General features: G+C 47.2%; 1 protein-coding gene across 2 annotated transcripts in view; it reads right to left on the bottom strand.

The window, feature by feature from the left end:
* Nucleotides 1-1,715: 1,715 nt before the first annotated feature.
* The window catches only part of PAK5 (p21 (RAC1) activated kinase 5), a 57,328-nt gene continuing 37,098 nt past the window's right edge, over nucleotides 1,716-21,945 (bottom strand). For both annotated transcript variants that reach the window (XM_065731540.1, XM_065732356.1), the window contains 7 exons: nucleotides 18,833-19,630; nucleotides 14,000-14,491; nucleotides 11,662-11,795; nucleotides 10,167-10,293; nucleotides 5,435-5,560; nucleotides 3,055-3,189; nucleotides 1,716-2,427 (listed from right to left, as the gene is read on the bottom strand). In XM_065731540.1, the coding sequence (XP_065587612.1) occupies nucleotides 2,272-2,427; nucleotides 3,055-3,189; nucleotides 5,435-5,560; nucleotides 10,167-10,293; nucleotides 11,662-11,795; nucleotides 14,000-14,491; nucleotides 18,833-19,630 (1,968 nt within the window). In that variant the 3' untranslated portion in view covers nucleotides 1,716-2,271. The remainder of the gene's footprint in view (nucleotides 2,428-3,054; nucleotides 3,190-5,434; nucleotides 5,561-10,166; nucleotides 10,294-11,661; nucleotides 11,796-13,999; nucleotides 14,492-18,832; nucleotides 19,631-21,945) is intronic.

Here is a 21,945-nt window from a genome sequence, read left to right as displayed (position 1 = left end):
TCTGGGGGAAAAATAATTTCTATCTGAGTCAAGGAGGGCTGCAAAGAGTGATGAGATGTATTTGTGTGCTTATTTCTTGCCATTATTTTTGCGCACAGCCCAAGACTTTGTGCTTCCCTCCTTAAGGCAATTTAAAGATGATGCTGAAGGCCCTTATCTGAGCAGATACAACTTGCACTTCTTTAGGTTCAATTTAATATATTGCTCATGTATCAAGGACCCTTTTCCTGGTTACTGGCTTTGTATGTACTGTGACATAGTATGCAATTTAGAAAACAGACACAAGACACAGAAAGCAACCACACTGGAAGTGAAATTATGTATTAATTTATTTAACTTGCATGTGCATTGTCTCACCAGTAGTTGGTGGTCACAAAAAAAAAGAAAAACCAACAACAACCTCTGAAACAGACAAAACTTTCAGTAAACTCAGTGAATGCCGTCTGAAGTATTTAATGGTAAGAAAGTTGCAGAAAATTCTCCACTTGAACAGTCTAAAGTGTGCTAAATATTAAAGAGGAACCCCCCCATTTATTCAAAGATGGTTTAAAAAAGTTTACTTTTGTCTCGTGTGACAGTTGGAGCTGTCTGTCACTGCCTGTACCGCTGCAGCCTGTTTTTTTCCTGAGTTATCAAGACTACAAAATACAAACACTCACTTAAACCCTGCAGAGGCAGCCCTGGGTTGCTGCGGGTGTGCCCAGCACTGCCTTCAAAGGGGGTGAGGGAAGAAAGCAGAGGGGGGGTGAGGCATCTGCATTACACAGCATCTATTCAGTGTTCAAGTTCATATTTCTCTCTGCAGCTCTGCTTGTTTGCTTCTTTGAATTGCTATTCCCCCTTCCCCTGTCACTTAACTCTTAAAGGGCGGTACTAAAAAAGCTTCTGTCCTACTGGCAAATCCTTTGACGGGGTGGAAGATGTTCAAGAAACAGCTCCTGCCAGGTTTTCATGTTTGGTTATCATCTGCTACAATAAATAACAACCTATTCACTATGAAATTTTGTAATAAGAAATAAGCTAATCCTGCTGTCACAAAATTGGCTTTTGATATCATAAAATGAGGTCAGTAAGAAAAAAAAGAACTGGAAAAAACATGGCTTTCATACTATACATAGTTAAAAACTAATCATTAATAAATAAAATTAATTTATCATTGAAATAATTAATTATGAAGCACTTCTAAAAATTTTAGAGGCAAAGCTATAGGCCTACAGTTAACATGCAAGTTCATCCAACAAGTAACACAAAAATGTTCTGCAGTAGTCAACTGTTGTATCAACATTCAAGAAGGCCGAGACAGCAGCACGGCTCCTCAGGGCGCAGCGGTCTCACCCGAAGCTGGAGACCTCCTCCAGCACCTTCCAGAGCATGACAGAAGTAATGGGTATTTCTGCAATACCTGAACTGACCTGATGCTGCAGCAGTGGGAAGAGGAGGGACCGCTGTGTCCTTGGGTGACCCCTGAGCAAAGGTGCACCTGTGTTAGCTCCCAGAGCTGGAGGCAGGGGAGTGCAGGACCCCAGAAGCAGAAGCTTGCACTGCTGCCACAAGGTGGGCAGAGCCAAGAGGGCAGGCATGCATTGGCACCTGCTGAGCTCCAGGCTGCTGTGACAGTGGGACAAGCCCTCTCCACCCCCCAACCCCCCCCAAAAAGGGAAAAAAATCTGCCAAATTTTCTAACTAAACTCCTAAAGGGCTTTTTTTTCTTTTTTCTCCCATATTCAAAAGGGTTAAAAAAAGTAGGAAACTTCTCAAATTCTTGCTAAGTAACACATATTACTTCAACTAGCACAACAGTTACATGACAAAGTACTGCAAATTATCAAAAGTACTGTACAGGAAATTACAAATTCATTTCAAAATACATTACACTGCTATCACTGCTATGACTGAGATTTAAAAAGTGCTTTTTATTTTTTTATTTGTCAGAAAAGTACTTTTCTGCAATAGAAGTGCCGTAGCCATTCCTTCTGAAATCCTGCTGTTTGCTCTGGCTGTGCTATCCTCTATCCATTACCTTCTCTGCTTTGTTTGCGTTCGGGGCCTTCTGTGTGGATGCCCCAGAGGAGAGCACAGTGCAGCCACAGCACGTGGTGCCCTGCATGGTGGTGGGGATCGCCCCCTTTGGTTCTCACACACCTCTGTGTGCTGAGTGTTGGTATACAAGTCTTGGCTCACCCCATCCCGAGGTTCCTACGCAAGTGCTGGGGTTCCTGCCCAGCCGTTCCCTGGCTCCTGCACCACCCTCCTCCTGAGAAGTGGCCGCTTTCAGCGGTGCCGGTGCTGCCTCATGAGGGGCACGATGCAGGAAGGGGCCCCGGCCAGCTTCAGGAATGGGTGTCTCAACAGTTCCTGCGCCGTGGCTCTCTGCGAGGGTTCCCGCACCAGCATCAAGTCCAGGAAGCCCCGGAGGACAGAGGAGACCTGCAACACCACACTGCCATTAGGAGCAGACAAAGACCAGATTTCCAGCCTCTGCTGAGCACTCTGCGTGCTATTTTTCTTGTGAAGACAATGGATCCTCCGGGCTTTCCTGTGACAAAGATGCCCTGAGCTGAAAGACCACACGTCTACCTCTGCGCCGTTCGTGTTGAAGGTACTGGGGTGTGGAACAGCACGCAATACACAGCTTTGCATGCAACGTGAGACAAAGCAGTAACAGAGGACGTTATATTGCTGAGGGCTCAGCTCTGACATTATCCAGAAACACACCCAAGGTACCCAAAGACAGTGGCACTGAGCACAACTGTAACGACCCATAGAAGGCAGGACTTGTGCACTGCCCTGCCACGGTCCTCGGGCAGGGCAGGAAGTGCAGGGAGCACGAGGCTCAGCCCAGCTCCCTTCTCTAGCACTCACTGCAAAAGCAAACCCAGCACTGGGCACAAAGGGGTGCATTACCTTCCTGCCTCAGCCTTACATAGCACCCCCTGCTCCATGTGGCGCTTGGTGACACAATTTGCCCTTCAGGCAGGGCAGTGTGTGGCTGTGGTTTTAAAAACACTGTGTGTGTGTGTGTGCAGGGCCCTCACCACGTGCAGGAAGTCTGACCTTGTGCACGTCCTTGACGCGGGGCGGTAAGTTGTCGCGGATTCGGCGCATGGCCTGCAGCGGCGGCTCGTTGAAGTAGGGAGGCTCACCGTCAATCATCTCTATCACCATGATGCCCAGCGACCAGATGTCCACCTGCAACACACAGTCAGTTCACCAACAGCACTGGCAGCACAGAGCGAGGGAACAGGTCACGTAAACCCCAGAGCTGCACACCCACTGCTGTCAGCAGCCATTTTAAGGCAGCGGTTGGGTGAACCATCCCCTTTCTTTAGCCAGCTGATAACACCAAGTGCACTGAAGAAGCAACCTAGAAACAACATGCAATGTGTGTCTGCAGCTGGCCGAGGGGATGCTCACTGGCATGCTGTAGGAGAGGCTGCCTGTACCCCATGGCATTGCACTTCAGCTGCAGTGCTCTGAGCCCACTCCTCTCCCCGCACTGGCTCTGCAGTGCTACAGAAAAGTGCAGTGAGTGGAAACACAGCGCAGAGCAGCTGCTGTGAAATCAGGCAGCATTTCCCCTGGATACTAACAACTACAGCACCTCCTTCTACCCCTAGGCCAATACAAGCACACACTTACTACACCCAGGCCCATTTACAGCAAGGCAGGTAGCACATTATGTAATTCCTTCAGAAAATGACTCACTCCAGCTTAAAAAAAGAAACAACTTCTTTTTCTGTCCCAGTCTGCTGCACAGCTGCTCCAGAACCCCACTCTGATGACAGTAATTCCTGACATTTGCCAACCTAAATACCATCAGGGCCACGCCATACTTACTTTGCTCTTCTGCACTATCCTTCAGCTTGTTTTTTTCCACTGGTGGGAAACCTAATGTAGCTGTAAGTTCAAGCACATCATAATCTCTTCAGTGTTATTAATGGACTAATAATAGCCGATGTTATTATCCCTGCAGTGTCTCTTTACAACACCACACACACTGGAGCAAATGCCAGTGCCTGCAGGCCACCCTCACTTGCAGGTAGGAGTGCTCCCTGCCTCAGCCAAACAGCTCTTCTGTGTGCTCTGAAGATGCATGGCCTCCCACTCACACCTCGGCTGCACAGCTCATTTCCACTCCTTTGTGCATGAGTGTGTGTGTATCTATCTCACTTATATATGTTTATGGGGGGTGTGCGGGTGAGCGTGTAGATGAGTGTGTTTGTAGATGAGTGTGCGTGGGTGTGAGCATGTGGGTGTGTGAGCATGTAGATGAGTGTGTGTGCAGGTGTCTGAGAGCACGTGGGTGTGCACATGTAGGTGAGTGTGTGGGTGAGTGAGTGTGCAGGTGAAGATGGGTGTGTGTGCGTAGATGAGTGTGTGTGTGTGTGCATGGGTGGGAGCGTGGGGGGGATGTGCAAGTGAGTGTGGGGGGGCACGGGTGCAGGTGAGTGCGGGTCTGCACATGGGGGGGTGTGAGCACACAGGGGGTGTGCGTGTATACAGATAGATGAGTGTGTGTGTATTTGTGTGCATATAAGCATATATATACAGACATATACATATATATAGCAGGGATGCTCTCTGCAGCTGTTACTATAGGTGCTACGAAGCAGAAGAAAATGCAGCTGTGTCCCTGGCTGTGGAGTAAGATGCTGCTGTCCTTGCTCAGACTTGAGATAACTCCCCTGCTGGCAGTGCAGAAGTGCTGAGCCAGGTCCCACAAACCTGCCCTTTCTGCTCTCATCTAAAAGTCTCTGGCAAAAAAAAAAAACATTTGGGCTGTCTCATTTTCAGGCAGTTTGCAGTTCTTAAAGCAGTTCTCACTATTACTTAGTTATTTTTTTCACATTCAACTCATCAGAGAATTAACTGTAAGGAACGAAGGGAAAGTACAACTGAATATGGCCCAAACCCACCTGACTCCCACGTTTGGGATCCCGAAGGCCCATGGCTTTACCTTTGCTGGCACTCCCCTAGAGGCTGAGGAATCCAAGACTTACTTGGCTGGAAGCTCAGTGGGTCTCTGCCCGCATGGCTGTGCAGGTACTGACGTGACTTGGCCTTGTGTGGATGTGCACACAGCTGCTGGCCCAGTACATGGAGCTGTATGCACCTGTATCTGCAGCTCTAGCTTGCAGACTGTGAGGTCAGCAAAGGGTCTTCCACAGCATGCAACTGATGCCAGTTTTCTTTTATAGAGAACCCTAAGCTAAGCTATGTAATTACATTGTTTAGCACCCTATACTGAGTTGTTTTTCAACCACATTTCACAGAGTATGTTAAAAAAATACCGCACGGTGTCACGCTGTGGAGCAAACACAAGTGTTGCTGTTCAGCACAGCTCCGTACAGCATCTGAGCAGCAGGCTGCTCCCTGGGCTCAGCAGGTTTGCCTGGGGCACTGCATGCTGCTCTGGGTGCCCTGCAGCACATACCTCAGTGCCATAGGGCATGCGTGATATCACCTCTGGTGCCATCCAGTATGGTGTCCCAACCAGAGACTTCCTCCGTGGCACCTCCTTGGACACCTGGGCACAGAAGCCGAAGTCGGACAACTTGATCTGAAAGGCAAAGACAAGAAAGCCCCTCTTGTGTAACAAGGTACACACTGATCTGGCCAGATAGGCTGCCCTCTGGGAGAAGCCCTTGTCTCCTGCCATAGAGCTGGGAAGGGCAGCAGCACGGTTTTGGGAGTGAGGCTGGAGATGGAGGATGAGCCTGGGGAGTGCATGGCTAATCACACCAAAGGGAAGGCGAGGAGGCAGCAGAAGCTGGCAGCAGTGCCTGCTCCTCAGATCACGTCTCACAGCTCCACCAGCAGAAACACAGAGGTGATCAGGCCTATCACTCAGGAGGAAAGTAAAAATTCAAAACATACCATCTTGATAATGAATCTATCATCACAAGTATATTAATTCAGTATTTGCAGCGTATGCCTCTTTACTAATACTCAATATAACACCTATTGCAAGTGCTACACATCACTCCTACTATTTTATCAGCTTTGAGTTTGCCAGAAAACAGACAATCCCTTCTTTCTTTTTTCACACAGAGCACGGTCTAACACTCCTAGAAAGCAATACCCCCCAGCCAACAATTTTTCAAACTCGCTGTGGTCTGTCCCTCAAAACTGTCATCTGTATGTAGTAAGGGGTTTGAGGGAGGCAGCCGTGGGTGGAGGAGTCCTCCAGAACAGCTGCAGGAGATGAAGGGACCTGCATCCAGTGCTGGGAACTTGGGAACTGAAGAAGGCATTGTCCTTGAGTAGCTGTGGCAGTGACCTGAAATAGAAATAATGGGATACACGAGCACTCTGGAGAGCAGCTCCTGCTGCATCATGTGCCTGCTCATACTTAGACGCAGGTGGGATTTTTTTTTAACCAACAAAAATGTTGGAAAATTATGACCTTCCTCCTCCCCCACTGCTGTACAATGCCAAGGTGAAAACTCCTCCAAACTGGGCCACAAATCAGCTGGCGTGAGTTTTGTGGCACCACCGCCTTCCAGAGACCGCTCACTCCTCAAGGCAGCTGAAGCATTTGTTTTTCCAAGTACTCTTCTGGAGGCCTAAAAGCAATCCCTGGCCTTGTCATGGAAGCTGCTCCATGTGAGGGCAGCCCCTGGCATCTCAAGCCATGCTCCACACAGTGCAATGGCAGCCAGCACCCAGGGACCACAAGCTATGAAGCCAGCTGTGCACTGGCAGCTGGGGATGAGCTGTGAGCCCCAACAGCCTCATCACAAGTGAGAAGTTTCATCACCTGCTGCACTGCGTAGAGCAGCATTTTATGATCAGCTCTGATTTGTTTTCTTCTGGATTTAGTACAGATGTTACTTCTTTAAAGAACTATGGGTATTATTCTTGACAGAATTACAAAATGATTGCTGGTATTTCTAAAACAAAGCCACCAACATACAAGTCCTCCACTCTAAATATAGTTTCAGTTTACAGGACGAAGAATGGAAGAAATAAAGTGTATTTTGGAAGCAGAGCCCAGTCTTCTTTTGTAGGAGCACAAGAGGTTTTGCATATCTATTGCTTGTTCAAGTACATAAAAGAAGACAATTTTCTAAAAAAAGATAATTACACAACACAGCCATGAAGAAATCTGCAATGCAGATAGTAAGTACTGGAGTAATGAGTATAATGAGGCACTGTACGCAGGGCCTGAGAACAGTACAGATGCTATTTCAGCAACATGGATCAAAATTGTAACTGAAAAACTTCTACATGTGTGGAATTTTCTCCCCCAGCAGGATTAACAAGACTGGCCTGTGTTGACTGCAGGAAGAAAATCCCTCTCCAGGTGATGTGGGAGTCAAATGTAAAGGTGAGAGAATTGAACCAGGCCTGATATGCTTCAAGTTTCACCTTCAGCGTGGGAAGATTTGGGTGCTCTTGGTCTCACAGTCCAACCTGCTTCGGGCAAGCATATAATGGCACCACAGCAACTTTGACACCTTGCCTATGGGGAACCCTGAGCACAACAACACTGGTTTTTACTTCTATTATTCAATGTGGCCACAAGACAGACCCAAACTGGTGCTGAAATTAGGCTCCTTCATGTAACAGTTATTTGCTCCCCTCCACCTATGCCTTAGAGTGCCCTGTGTTTTAGGCAGTGCTTACTGCTGTGTGGCCACAAACAGTGCAGCCCAGCCCCACTCTTTTCCTTGAAAGGAAACATTAATTTCTTTTAATTTCACTGACAAAGTGTTATTTTTTTGGCACGCAACCTTTACTTTGCTGATTGAGCAGGTCACTTGCATCATTCTCTCTCCCTCTCCCTCAACGTGAGCACCACAAAGACCGATTCAGTGATAGCAGTGAACCACCCAAACACAGGAAAGCAAAGGACAGGTGCTGTCAACCACCTTGCAAGTGTACCTGCAGTAAGAGCTACTCCCACAGGTGTTTCAGCACTAAGGTATAACATTTCCTATTAGCATAGACTGAAGGTGGTATCCCCAGCTCGCTTGGGAAAACAGAGCTCATGTATATAAGCTTACTAACTGAAACATTATTGAAAGCAATAAAAAGAAATTACTTCTGAGAGGCATCAGGTAGGAGCAGGCAGAACTGAAGGAAGTTCCCCATTACCTAAGCATCACCCTTTGGCATAGTTTCTTCTACCACTGCCTCTTGGTGGCTTTAACTCCCCACGAGGACTCTGCATGCAGTGCAGATGTCAACCACTGGCCAGGCCTGTGCTTTTCTGATCTAGCTCTCTAGCAAGACCAAAGCTGTGGTTTTGTGGGTCTGGCTTAGATCCTGCTGGAGATCCCTACCTAGAGCTCAACATCAGCATAATGTTAACCTGTCCACACCACTGGCAGCCCGTGGTGTGGACAGGTTCACTCTTCTCTGGGTGGAGAACTGGCTGGAGGGCCGTGCCCAGAGGGTAGTGGTTAATGGAGTTAAGTCCAGCTGGCGTCCTGTAACGAGTGGTGTCCCCCAAGGGTCAGTTTTGGGGCCCATCTTGTTTAATATCTTTATTGATGACCTAGATGAGGGAATTGAGTGTACCCTCAGTAAGTTTGCAGATGACACAAAGCTGGGAGGATGTGTCAAACTGCCTGAGGGTAGGGAGGCCCTTCAGAGGGATTTGGATAGGCTGAACAGCTGGGCTGAGCAAAATGGGATGAGGTTCAATAAGACCAAGTGCCGGGTCCTGCACTTTGGCCACAATAACCCCATGCAATGCTATAGGCTTGGGGCAGAATGGCTTGAAGAATGTAGAGAGGAAAAGGACCTGGGGGTGTTGGTTGATGCTCGGCTCAACATGAGCCGGCAGTGTGCACAGGTGGCTAAGAAGGCCAACAGCATCCTGGCCTGTATTAGAAATAGTGTAGCCAGCAGGAGCAGGGAGGTGATCATCCCCCTGTACTCAGCTCTGGTGCGGCCGCACCTCGAGTACTGTGTTCAGTTTTGGGCCCCTCACTACAAGAAGGACATTGAGGCCCTGGAGCGTGTTCAGAGAAGGGCAACAAAACTGGTGAGGGGCCTGGAGCATGAGTCTTATGAGGAGCGGCTGAGGGAGCTGGGATTGTTTAGTCTGGAGAAGAGGAGGCTCAGAGGAGACCTTATAGCACTCTACCACTTCCTGAAAGGGGGGTTGTGGTGAGGAGGGGGTAGGCCTCTTCTCCCTGATAAGTAATGACAGGACGAGAGGGAATGGCCACAAGTTGCGCCAGGGAAGATTTAGATTAGACCTCAGGAAGCATTTCTTTTCTGAAAGAGTGGTCAGGCACTGGAATGGCCTGCCTAGGGAGGTGGTTGAGGCACCATCCCTAGCGCTGTTCAAGAAGCGTTTAGATGAGGTGCTTAAGGACTTAATTTAGTAGTTGGGTAGAGATAGTGATAGGAGGATGGTTGGACTAGATGATCTTATAGGTCCTTTCCAACCTTATGAACTTATGAACTTATGAACTTATAAATTACCCTATTTCTTCTCATATAACCAATAAACCCCTAAAGGATGAGGCTACTTTGCCCACTATCTGATAGTACTTTGGCTTTACATCAGATTAGGATCAGAGGAATGGAGGGACCCAAACCTCCCACTTTCCTCCTGGGCAGGAAGTAGAAAACTAAGCTGCATTATCCCTTCCCCTTTACTCTCTTTAGCTCCACCACCCACTTCTGTTACCCTGGCTGGGCTCTGAGAGGAGGAAAGAGGTACTGTGTCAGCACCACAAGGTACTGTGCTGGTGAGACTCACAGATCCGCTGTCAGAGACTGTAGGGATGACATCTTGGGTTTAAATTCCCCACCAACATCTGGGTGCCAATGCTGGCTTCAGAAGAGCACGGAAACCCATGGGGGAGGCGGCATTCTGGGCGACCCTTGCTCTGAACAAGATGTCCTGCCCACAGCTCTGCCACAGCCAGGAGCAAAGGGCTGAACACGGGCCACTTCCATTCAAGTGCTTGTTTAGTTGCATTAGGATCAGGAACCCAGCTCTCGTCCACTACAACTCCTGGCACAGAGCAGAAATGCTGCTCAGAGACTCAACTTATTTTCCTTATTTTTAAGTTAGCATTACTTTGGCAAGCCACGCACACAGCTGTTTTTGTGTTTTCGTTTTTGTGACAGACCCCATCAAACCCTAAGGCAGACCCCTTGTGTGCCAGCCACAGATGGCAGGAGAAATGCTTGGTGCTCACCCGCCCGTCGCTTGTGAGGAGGATGGAGTCACTTTTGATGTCGCGGTGGATGACACCCTGGTTGTGCAGGTAGGACAGGGCTCTCAGGACAGACAGGCAGACTGTTGCTATCTGCTCCTCGTTCATCCTGGAACAGCAAAATGGAAAACCACGCTGAGCGTTAAGGAAGAAAGTGGGAAAGGGGGGCTGGAGTGGAGAGGCCCAGGTTTTGTGCACACGTGCAAAGCCCCATCACGGAAAAAGCTGCTGCCACAGTGTGACAGCAACGGATGGGACAGGTCACACAACACAGCCCCATGGCTGGGCATCCCCAGCTTCAGCACCACGCCAGCACAAGCCCGAAGGCATTTCTGCTTTAACTTTGTCATGCTATTTGCAATATTTCAACAAAATCTTTAAGGTCACGCAATGTAAAAATCCCAGAAGATTAAGGAATGACTATTTTGAGTTAAAAAATAGATGACAGCTCTTAAGAAGCAGTGCCCTGGGAACATCTGTTTGCCATTAAACTCCTGTCAGAAATATCTCTGATGGAGCTTTTAATGTTCTGGGGAGCAGTAGTTAATAAATGGCTTGCAATGTTATGCTTTATTTCAGCACATCAGCTAAGACAACATTTCAAAATAAAATTCCAAGAACAACTTTCTGTAGGATCTACTGAGAATCATTAAGCTATGAGAGAAGACAAGTTTTCATGTCTGATTTTCTTTTTGCTCACCTAAGTAACCTCCCACCAAACTGTTGTGGAAATATACATTGTGTTACTCTACAGAATAAACTACAGAATTCCTCCTTCCTATCCCACTTAGTCCTGCTCAGCAGAATGAAATGGGCAAGGAGCAGACATAAAGCAGGCTGTAAGATCCGACGTCTGCATTCAAAGAGGAACTGCAAGAGAGGTTCAGTCTGCTACAGATTCCATACTGCTGAACTGTCTCATTTAAAGGCATGACATGAACTGAAATATGGGAACCAGCTGTACTGTAAGCACAAACGCTGAGAGAGAGAAAAATACTTTTCCCATTATGTCTTGGGCTCAGCTTGCAGTTAACACTTCTGACAGTACAGCTACGTGGGTAATAAGTATCAAGAGAAATCACCCCCAAAACTGACAGAGTTATGAAAGCAAAGCCAACAGTACAGATCATCACACAGGGAAAAGGAGCTTTTTTTTTGACACCTGGGGAACTAATGGATAAAGGTAATCTCTGCTAAATTAACACTGAAAGCTCTGGCAAGTCTCTGCCTCCCAGCAAGCCCTTCCAGACATTTCTTTTCCTTCTTTTTTGAAAAACCACCTGTACTGACAGAAAGTCATCTGCAGCAGCTTAGTTATGCCAGTACCACAAGTGTGCCACAGTATGTGTATATACACGTGTATCAGATATAGCTGTATAACACACGTATCTGTACGCATATACAGCCATAGCCGTACCCACACACCCTTATATTGATGTATGTACCACGGGGGGCTCGCCTGCAGCTCGCAGCCCACCTGGTGTGAGTCACAATGTCTGTCAGAGCACCGCCCTCCAGGAACTCCATCACCACCCACAGCTCGTCGCTGACAAGGTAACTGTTGTACATGTCAACCACGTTCTCGTGATGGTAATCTCTCATGATTACAACCTGTGAGGGGAAAAAAAGATGAGATGTGAATTGCTGCAAGCACTGACACTTGTTTTGACCTTCTTTTTCACTGTGCTTTTCTCTTTGTGCTTAGTAAAGGTTCTGCTATGAATCATAGCCCTGCTAATCCTTGTGGCAGTGCATAAACAGAAATCCATGTATATGCGTAAAGTAAGAGTCATCATAAACACATCAGGAAAAAGGAAGAATCTTTAGTTGCCAAAATCTAAGTGGTAGACAACTGTTTTTTTTTTGCTTTTCTGTTTGTTTTTTTTCCTCCACCCTGCACAAACAGGACTGATTATTTCATAGCTGTCTTACTACCAGTTGCTTTCAGTACAACTTTTTTTTTTGTGACTCTATCAATTGCTCAGCTCAAAGTCCTCTTCATCAGGCAGCAAACTGTACCTTGTACGGTACTTGAACAGAAAGCTGGTGACACTGGAGCTATTCATCTCCCAGCACCTGGTGAGTGCTGTGAGCTCAACCACCACATCCAGAAGTGAATATACAGGAGGGGCACTGCAGTAACAGCAGATCAGCCAAGGTGGTGACAACAACTGCACGATACTGAGGGATGTCAGAGAGGGGACAGGGATACAAAACATCAGCCAGGGAAGGCTCTGATTAGCCCTGTGTAGGCAGAGGAAGTGCTGAAAAGAAATTTTCAGATGACACGAGTGACTGGAGTGTGTCAGGGAAGCAGCTTGATCCTGCACAGCTTGAAGGACCCGCTTCAAGATGTCACCATTCAAGAGATGCTCAGTTAGAGCTACTGCAAAGCAATTCAGTGCAGTCTTCCAGCAGAGGCAAAATAAAGTCAAAATATCCAGTGCAGTTATGGGCTGCAGAAAGGACAACTGTGCAAAAACGAGCAATTTTTTTGTTAAAAAGCTTCTAGAAAGCAAAGATCAGGCTGGTGCAGATGGCCCCAGGTGCCCCAAAGCAGATGGCACTCACACAAAATCCTGAAGGAAATCAAGTACAAAAGGCTGAGCTGTCACCACTGCATCTAGCCTACTGCTTGTACCCTGGCACCCACAGTGCACACTGATGTCATCCCTGCCATCCACGAGGGATCGGGGACCTACGTAACCACGGGTCAGTCCAATGCCTGTGCTGAGCAGGACTACTGAAATTAGAAATTAACTACTATCATGTGACTGTAATAATCACCTACAAATTGAGTATAATAGGGAAGCGTGTAGAAAATTGTGCCTCAAAAACCTGTTAGAACTTCTTGTCACTGTGTGATCCTGCTCAAGGCCATTCTGCTAGGATTTCAAGGTGACAGGTCAACAATCTTTAAAGAAAATCTTTCAATTAAAAGCTGTTATTTTTAAAATGTGGCATTTTTTAAAGGTTCTAAGGAAACAAGAATTTAATGCGCTGAAGGATGATCTCTTGTAGTTAAAATACATGAAACGAATGATAGGATCAAATGGTTCTCACAGGACATTTCCCTGGGGACCTGCAGTGTTTTTGGCAGTGATCAGTGTACTTGTAAGCGATCTCAAAAAATGCAGAGAATAAGGAACACTAAATTCCTTAGAGGGGTAAGAAGTAGAAACTCTTCAAAGTGTAGAAGGCACTCAGAACACTAAAAAATTGGAAGAAAAAATGGCAAATTAAAACCAGTGTTCTTAAATTTAAGATAATAAACACAAGGTAAACAATTCTACAAAAACAGCAGAGATCTCCAAACTGGCTGCAATCTCTCAGGAGATGTGGGAATTAATACAGACAGTTCCACGAAAAAGGGATCGTCAGCTCTTTACTTACTAGCCATCAAGAAAGGAAAGGGACCACAAATGATTAGGAGGGGAGGGAAGGAGAAAACTAGAAGCATGAATAAGCCAGAGTATGGTGTCTGCTTCTTTAATATTCAGGCCGGTTATGATCCTCCATCTCAGCAGAATAAACTACCAGAAATGGTCCAGAGAAAGCAACCGGGCTGTGTCTGTGCATGATGTGCTGTGTGGACCAGATGACAGATGTCTTAGTTGTTTACAGTGTCTTCCCACTCACCACGTTATTATATGTTTAAAGCCAGGAGGAGACGTAGCTCATCTGAAACTGATCTGATTCTTTCAGGGACCACATATGAGCGCAGGAATCACCCCTGTATTTTACAAAGACTTTCATTTGGCTCTGTGGTCTCCGTTCAGATCACATCCTGTGCCGCAGTGCCCACAGCAACGTACCTCATTGAACAGCAGCTCCCTCCTCTGCTGTTTCCTGAGATCCATTTTCTTCACGGCGACTTGCTTTCCCGTGTGCTTCTCGGTGGCAATGCAGACGATCCCCGTGGAGCCCTCCCCGATCTTGATGAAGCTGTCCAAGTACTCCCGGGGATCACCGGGGCTGACGACCAGCTGCAGGGCAGCTCTGAACTGTTCGTGGGACACCCTGGAGGGCTGCTGGTCTGAGGAGGAGCCCCAGCTGGGGGGGGGATAAGCACTTGACGTGATACTTGGGGAGCTGGGGTAGGAGGCGGTGGAAATATACGGAGAGCTCGGCTGCAGGGACGGCTGGTGATAGTGGGATGCTTTGTGGTAGACCAGAGGGTACTGGTAGCTGCTGCTGGAATAGCTGACTTTGCTTTGGCTTTGAGGTAGCTTTACTGGGCCCCTTGGGTAGGTGTCCGATCCGGAGAGCGGTGGACTAACTACCAGCTGTGCTCGGTCGTAATCCACCTGCAACACAAAAGCAGAGGAGTGGACATGAGTGAAGAGCTTGGCCTCCAGCTGCCTGGCCAACCCTGACCACTCAGTTCACTTTCTGCAGCCTGGATGGACTTGGCAGGATGCTGGCACAGCACGCTCCTGCATGGACTCTGCTCTGCAAGGGACACTGCTGCCTGCAGAATTTTAGACCACAAGTGGGAGCAATGGGACTGTGGCAACGTAGCAACATGGAGAGAGCACTGCAGACCATGAGCAAAGAGCACCAACTTCAAAGCAAGGGGGTAAATCACAGAGAGCTACAAGGACAGCACGTAACCTGCATGAGGTGAGAGCGGGGAGCCGCTCAGGAGTCTTCAAAGGGACTTCCACCAAGCAAGCTAAAATGAGGAGACTAATTCAATATACCATTACTTAAGTCATTCTCCAGAGTGACACACTACTTAACTGCAGTGTCGCAAAACTGCTAATTTTCATTTCAAATAGGAGACAATTGGGAGGAAATTATCCCGATGGGAGGCCTTTGTCATCGGCAGGTTCCTTTCTTCCCTTGTATTTTCCCTAGCTTTTCTAAGCTACTTACACCAAAACGCAGCACATACTCCGCATTCATAAACAGAACAGCTCGTCTCCATCCGTGGAAAAAAAAAGAAAAGGATCTAGGACAAAAAAAACACACCTGCAACAAGAGTGCTATTTTCTTTTCCCAGAACGGGGCATCTCCACGCTTCTGATATAATGTATATGACTCCAGATGACATGTGGAGCACGGAGGGGCGGGGGGTGGTCAGACACAGGCTCACGATGTAGCACAATTACAAATAATTACGGCAATGAATTCACTTAATCAATCAATTTCCGCGGCGGCCCACAGGGGTGGGCAGCACAGCAACCCCGACACGGCTCACGGCAGCTACTACTGCTGCTGGCCGCTGGCCAGGAGTCCCTGATCCATGTTAGTTAAATGCACATTAATCTGAATTTGGCAGTGTAATCAAGGACCCAACTGAACTGTGAAATTGAATTCTGCGGTGGAACATCATTTGACCGTTTTATGCGAAGACTGCAAAAAAAAAAAAAAAAAAAAAAAGGGAAAGAAAAAAAAGTAAAAATCTGCCGCAGCATCAATCTATCACCGCAGGCTGCTGCACAGCCAGGACGAGCTTCCAGCCTGAGCTGCCTGGCTGCGGGGAGAAAAGCCTTGCAAAAGAGAAGCACAGCGCTGTATCGGTGCTTCTGAGTGCGGGGTGTGAGCCGGGCACGGCCGCCCGGGTCCCGCTGTGCGTTAATGGGGCACAGGGGATGCCGCTGCGTCACGGCTGCGTGGGGACAGCTGCAGCTGAAGGCGGCTCCTGCGTGAGCCCTGTGCCCAGCAGCTCCTGGCTGTGCCCTGCCTGCACCCAACGCTGACAGCTGCTGCTTTTGTACGGGAGTGACGTGCAAATGCTGATGGTCAGGATTTCACTTATGGAGTCGGAGACATGGTGCGTTTCATGAAGGACGCGACATCTGCCACCTCATTAACACAGAAAAGTGCTCAGATGGTTTGGTGGAGGGAGGGGAATTCAATCCAGCCCCATCCTATACATCTATGTACGCACAGCCACACAGATGATTGCTTTGACCACTTTTTATACTGAGATGGGGAAGGCCCAGTCTAAAATTTAGATCCACACCAATGAATTGCAACTGGGCTTTCACCCACGCCTGCTATTTCCTGGGCATGCCCTGTGTGCTGGGAAAAGCAAATTCCGCAGTGAAATTTTAAAAGGAAAACTGAGATGTTCAGTGACCTTTCTAAGGATCTTTGAAAGCTTTTTGAATGTAGTGTTTTGGTGTACTCGCAGTACAACCATTCTCTTCCTGCACCCCGTGCAATCTCAGTGAAGTAGAGAGCCCAGGCGACTCCATCAGCCTAACCTCTGCTCCTCGGCCGTGTCCTCATGCAGTTCTTCACAGCACAGCAAAATTGAACACACTTGATTCCACTAATAATTCTATTCTTCCTGCTATTGAATGAAATCACCTACCGAAAGAGAAGTCTGTAAATACTACAAAGGAAAGCAAAAACCAGCCCTGCTCTCATTCAAGATCAGGTCAGGCAAGCAGACGAAGCCACAGCCCTGCAGTGCCATGCTTGTGCTGCTTGCTGCTGGGCTGCTCGCCTGGCTGCAGCCCCACTCGGGTCTGCATTTGGCCACCTCAGCAGCCAGGTGTGACGTGAACAGTCTGGAACCTGCAGCCAGAACAGGGCACGTGTCTCATTTACCTGACGGTGACCACCTGCAAATAATACCTCTCTGCACCTACTCTTCAGATTTACAAGTCAAAACGCACGTCTTTGTTAAATGCATTTTGAAGCCATTCATTTGTGCCTGAGGACTTTTCCAATGCTTACTTTTCCCCCCTTTTAATTATACTTTAAAGCCAATTTCATTTGTACAATATCTGATTTGAGACTTGATTCTCACTTAGTAAACCCATTTAATGAACCATTATCTTACTAATGCCTCCTTGAAAAGAAGATTCCTCAGTAATCATCCAAGACACGAAACTGCTATTCACGTCCAGGAGTTGTGGATGGGTTTGGGAATTGAAACTGCTGCATTTAACAGTGAATCATCAAGTTTCAATATACCAAGGCTATACGAGTGCTTTTGATGCTGGAAGGAGAGAAATGGTTCAAAATGAAGGCATCTTCTTTTTTTCCCTTATAAAAGTTGTTACTGCATTTTAATGGGCTATTTTACAAAGTGTCTGCAGTGCTTTGAGTCCTGCAAAATACACCTCCGCCTTCCAACTTATTGAATGCTGTAAATCTGGCAGGAGCAGGCACAAGAGAGTTCATGAATTACTGGTGGATCTGTCCTTCCTCTTTCTCAATTCTGACAAAATGATTGTTTTAAAAGAGAAATGGCAGGTAGCTCATCCCAAGCTGTTCTTGCAAATTCCAGCATCTGTATTTCAACACCTCATTCTTGCACACAATGAACTACGTACAGGCATCCCTCCCACCACAACCCAGACTCAGACAAGGCAGAAGAAGAAACCTGGTAACCTTTCTACTTCCCCCAGCATTCACCCTCAAGCTCCAAAGCCCAGCTCTGCGCTTTAATGCAATCTGGACTAAGAAAAAAAAGCAGCACTGCTCTCGCTTTACCATCAGATACTGACAGTAACTGCATCAGCAAAGCAGCCAAGACCTAAGCAAGGTGCAGGCATGCCTCTGGAATGAGGCCATGGTGTATTTGTAGAGGTCTGGAATGACATCTGGGTCTGAAGTTGGACAGGACCAAGTTCTCAGTACACAGAGGCTGTAAGAAAATGCACTGTTCAGACACCATCATAAGCAGAAGGGGGGTGTCATCGGGCGACAACTACCCAGCTCAGCACATTTGGCAAGTCACAGCAAGCTTGCTGTCTGTTGCTAAGGGAACCCAGTAATATACAATGGAATCTACACCGAAGGAAAAACCGTCTTTTGCAGGATATCAGATGTTTAAGCAGGTCTTTGTTGGTGCAGTGTGACTCATGGATAAGAGATTCCTTTAGCTGAACAAGACTGCAAGCTACTGAAGGTAGGGTAGGATAGCTTGTATGGGTCTTCATGCAACTTAGAAAAGGCAAAGCAGACCACAGCTCCTGCAGAGGAGCTGCTTGTAGCTATTACAGTGGAGCTGCTTTCCTATCTTGACCATTTGTTCTGCTAATGGCTACTGAAATGTCTTGGGTGTGAGGAGACGCTTTGATTTTATTTCACTGTTTAAAAATGAAGGGGTGAGTCCCTTCCCTGGGAAAGGGTTAATGAATCTCACATTACACAAACAGAGACCTGCCAGACTGGTGGTTGTGTGGGCTGCTATAAGCCAGCTGAGCTGCAGGCAGCTCCTCTGCCTGACAGACATGCTTGTCTTTCCTCAGCAAACTAGGAACGCGTTTCTAAGTGGCACAGAGATGTCAGCAACAACGATTCGAATACAAAAAGTAAATGACACTCAAACCAGACCAATCTTCCTGCTCTGCCAACATCTGCATTAGCATACAAACTCCTAATCCTATGTAAACTCACAGAGAAGTTGGGCTTTTCAAAAATCCCAAGTAAAACTCGGCAAGTTGGAAATCTCCAAACTGCTCTAAGAACAAATATCTAAAACCTCTGGTCCCCAGTATCTGTTTTCAGTTACCCAATTAAACTTGGTGGGGTTTTGTAGCCACCTGACCATGGTCGCATGCTTCCTACCACTCTGCATCTAAGCGCAGCCCTTAATGTTTTGCACATGCTTAATTTTTTGCATTCCCATTTTGCAAGGGTCCCTGTCCTGACAGTTGTGACACCAGGGGCCTTAACATTACCTTGGAGATGCCTGCTGCAGTTTCAGACAAGCGAGGGTAGGTGTAGGAGCTGTAGGAGTGTCCCTGCTGGTGTGCTTTGAATGCACTTGCTCCATAGGGCATGGCTGGCTCCTGCAGACCAGAGCCCGACCTGGACCTCTGCCTCATCGTTGGCTGAGGGCTCGCCGGATCCACGTAGGATGACTTGGGCCTCTTGTCATAGTCATCCTTGGCCAGGCTGTGCCCCCAGTCACCATCGCTGTACTCCAGCCTCTCCTTGGGGCACTCGCTCTGCACCGACGCTCGGGACAGGGCGTAAGGGAAGGGGTCTCTGTAGTCCAGAGAGGATCCACTGGGAATCCTCTGGTACTCCAGCTTTAGACCTCCATATTCGAGAGGTTTGGGCTTTGCCTCCACTTGTGCATGGTAATCTGGGAGGAACCTGGACAGGTCTGATTTCAGGGGTGTCATTTCTGAATAATAGATGTCCCTGGAAGTGACTTTCATCATGTGCCCATTCTGCTTGGCAGCGTAGCCCCCTTTGTAGTACCTATCTAGCTCTTCCCCATAGAGAGTCTTGTCTCTGCACTTGTCCATGACATAGTCCGTCGTCGTGTCTGACTCACTGGAGTACTGCGAATATGTGATATAGCCATTTTCCTCCTGGTGCCTTGGCACATGGTTTGCATTGCCTTGATGGTGTGCAGGAGGACTTTCCTTCCGCAGGGAGTTGGATCGAGTCACAGAGATATTGTCAAACTCTTCGAGCAGGCCGTTGATTGAAGTATCCTTCCGAGGCTTATTTCCTCTAACAATCGTCTGGAAATAAAAAATTGCTCCGATTAAATACTGACTTTCACTTACTATCTGACCAACAAAATGAATGAAAAGAAGTCTTGTGATTCACCCAGGAATACACGTGGTGATGCAGCACATTCTCCTGGCACACACCTCACAATGACCTGTTGCAGCATAAAAAAACACCCTCAAAAAGTATAGCAGAGCATGCAGAAATGAATAAACAAATTCAGCTTCCACCATAAGCTGAGATTTTACATACAACTTCACTTTAAGATACAGCTGTGCTGCACCAAACAGCAGAGACATTTAAAAGCACTGTTTGTGTTTTAAAAACTCGGTGTGACTGAATTTGCTATTATTCAGTGGACCACTTCAAGGCAAGCTGGTAGGCTGACTTTGGTTTGCAGAGTATAGAGAAGTAATATTGTTCCATGTTAACTTCTCCATGCCATTTTAGCAAATTGCTGGAGTGGAAAGGAACATACAGTTTATCAAATCCCATGTTTTTTTTTGTTTTGTCTTTTTTACACTACAGTATTGCGTGACATAACTACCACCAGGAACTGCCTCTTCATTAATTGAGCAAGAGACACACAGAGGGAAGATGAAAAACAGTACTTACCTATGCCTTCTTACAACATAGAGCATCTGGTAAATCCCTGTGCACAACCATGGCTTTGAGATGATTACATGATGGATGCCACGAGGTGGTGGCAGTGGTGGCCCTGTCTGTGTCCTGATTCAGTAAAATTCCCCTAGATCCCCCAGCACTAGACGAGGAGAGCACAGCAGTACTGCAGATACAGGTTGCCTCCTATTGACTGCCCTCAGCCCCTTCCCATCCTTACTCAACTCTACCCCAAACAATGGTCCTAGTGTTAGGGTGGAAGCAAGCAGTCCTTAGAGCTCTCCTTCAAGACAACCTGACTATTTTTAGCTAACACCATCTGAGACCATAACAAGTTCCTGCATCCGTTCAGCAGCTGACTCCCACTGAGCACTGCATCATGTTTATAAATGCCCTGCAAGAATAAGATGTACAGATTGAGGGCCTGGGCCATAAATCAGCACAGCTCTATTGAAACAGAACTTGCTTTGCTGAATCCCTTCAGCTAAATATCTGAGGTTGTATCTTACTTAACTCATTTAGTTTTTAAATGGAGTTGCTGTGGTCATCCCAAGGAGCTGTCCTTCTGCAAGCAGCTTGCCTGTGCTGCACAATGATAATGGTGTACCACGCTGTGTCCAGCCTGGCCGCTGGCCCTTTCTCCACTACAACACCAGCATTTATGGCTCTATCAAAAATGCATCCCTGTAAGCCTGACCCAAGCTGATGAACAGCACCAACGAGACAAAACAAGGAAATATCTATAGAAGACTGTGCAACGATGGGGTCTAAAGCCAAATGCTTCCATACAAAGCAGGTGGGTTCCCCAAATGTAGGGACCAGCAGCAGGGATGGGAGGCCATGGAAAGGGCTCTACAGCACAAGCAATACAGCTCTTTGTACTGCATCCTGGACTAATTTATTTGCCTAGGAAAGGTCTGCAATGCAATCAGCAGACAGGACAGGGCACATTTTTAAGAAAAGTCTGGCCTTCTTCCTCATCCCTCTCCAGCTCCTGCTTTGCCTCTGCTATATCGACAGCAACATACTTTGCTATTCAGAAAGACAGCTGAGAAAAGCTGGGCTAACGGGCAAAGCAATCCTGAAGTCAGATTGATCACTCCTCTGATTTATGTCTGTAATTACTTGCCTCGTTTGCTATTTTGAAGCCGGCAATACTGAAACAATAGGACAGAAAAAATCAGGATCAGCAAATAGATCACTCCTTTTGCTTCTGAAGCATTCAACAAGGCGAGAGCAATTGGTTTTGTTAGGCTACAGCCGCTCTGGCAGGAGGAATGCGAGATCATTCATATTTAATTATCACATAATAAAACAGCACTCTCAACAGTGAAATGCTTATAATTGAAAACAAGATTGAAATACCCAACTGCCATCTCACTTCCCCAGTGTAAATGCATGCCAAGGAGTAAAAATGCCAATTTAATGATCTCCACGGGGCCAGCCTGCACAAAGCAGAGGTTTCCTGGAGCAACCTGTACTGCACCGACCTCGGAGTCAGAGGGAAACCCTGAGAGCAGAACAATCTCTTTGGTAATAGGAAAGGAGTGTTTCCCCCTTTTTACTCCACACAGATGCTCTTTTGAAGCAGGTTTTTCAAACGCAGATACTCATAGGATTTGGGTGATGAATCACAAAAAGGTATCTCAGCCTAGGTTGCAAGGAAATTTTAGAAGAATCAAGTTGAAGGATTATGTTTTTGGGA

The sequence above is a fragment of the Cyrtonyx montezumae genome, unplaced genomic scaffold (assembly GCF_038088225.1).
Source record: "Cyrtonyx montezumae isolate F1298 unplaced genomic scaffold, pur_monq_1.0 scaffold_0, whole genome shotgun sequence".
Classification (NCBI taxonomy): Eukaryota; Metazoa; Chordata; class Aves; order Galliformes; family Odontophoridae; genus Cyrtonyx; species Cyrtonyx montezumae.
The sequence above is the reverse complement of the archived record's forward strand: the minus strand, read 5'-3'. Positions and strand labels throughout refer to the sequence as shown.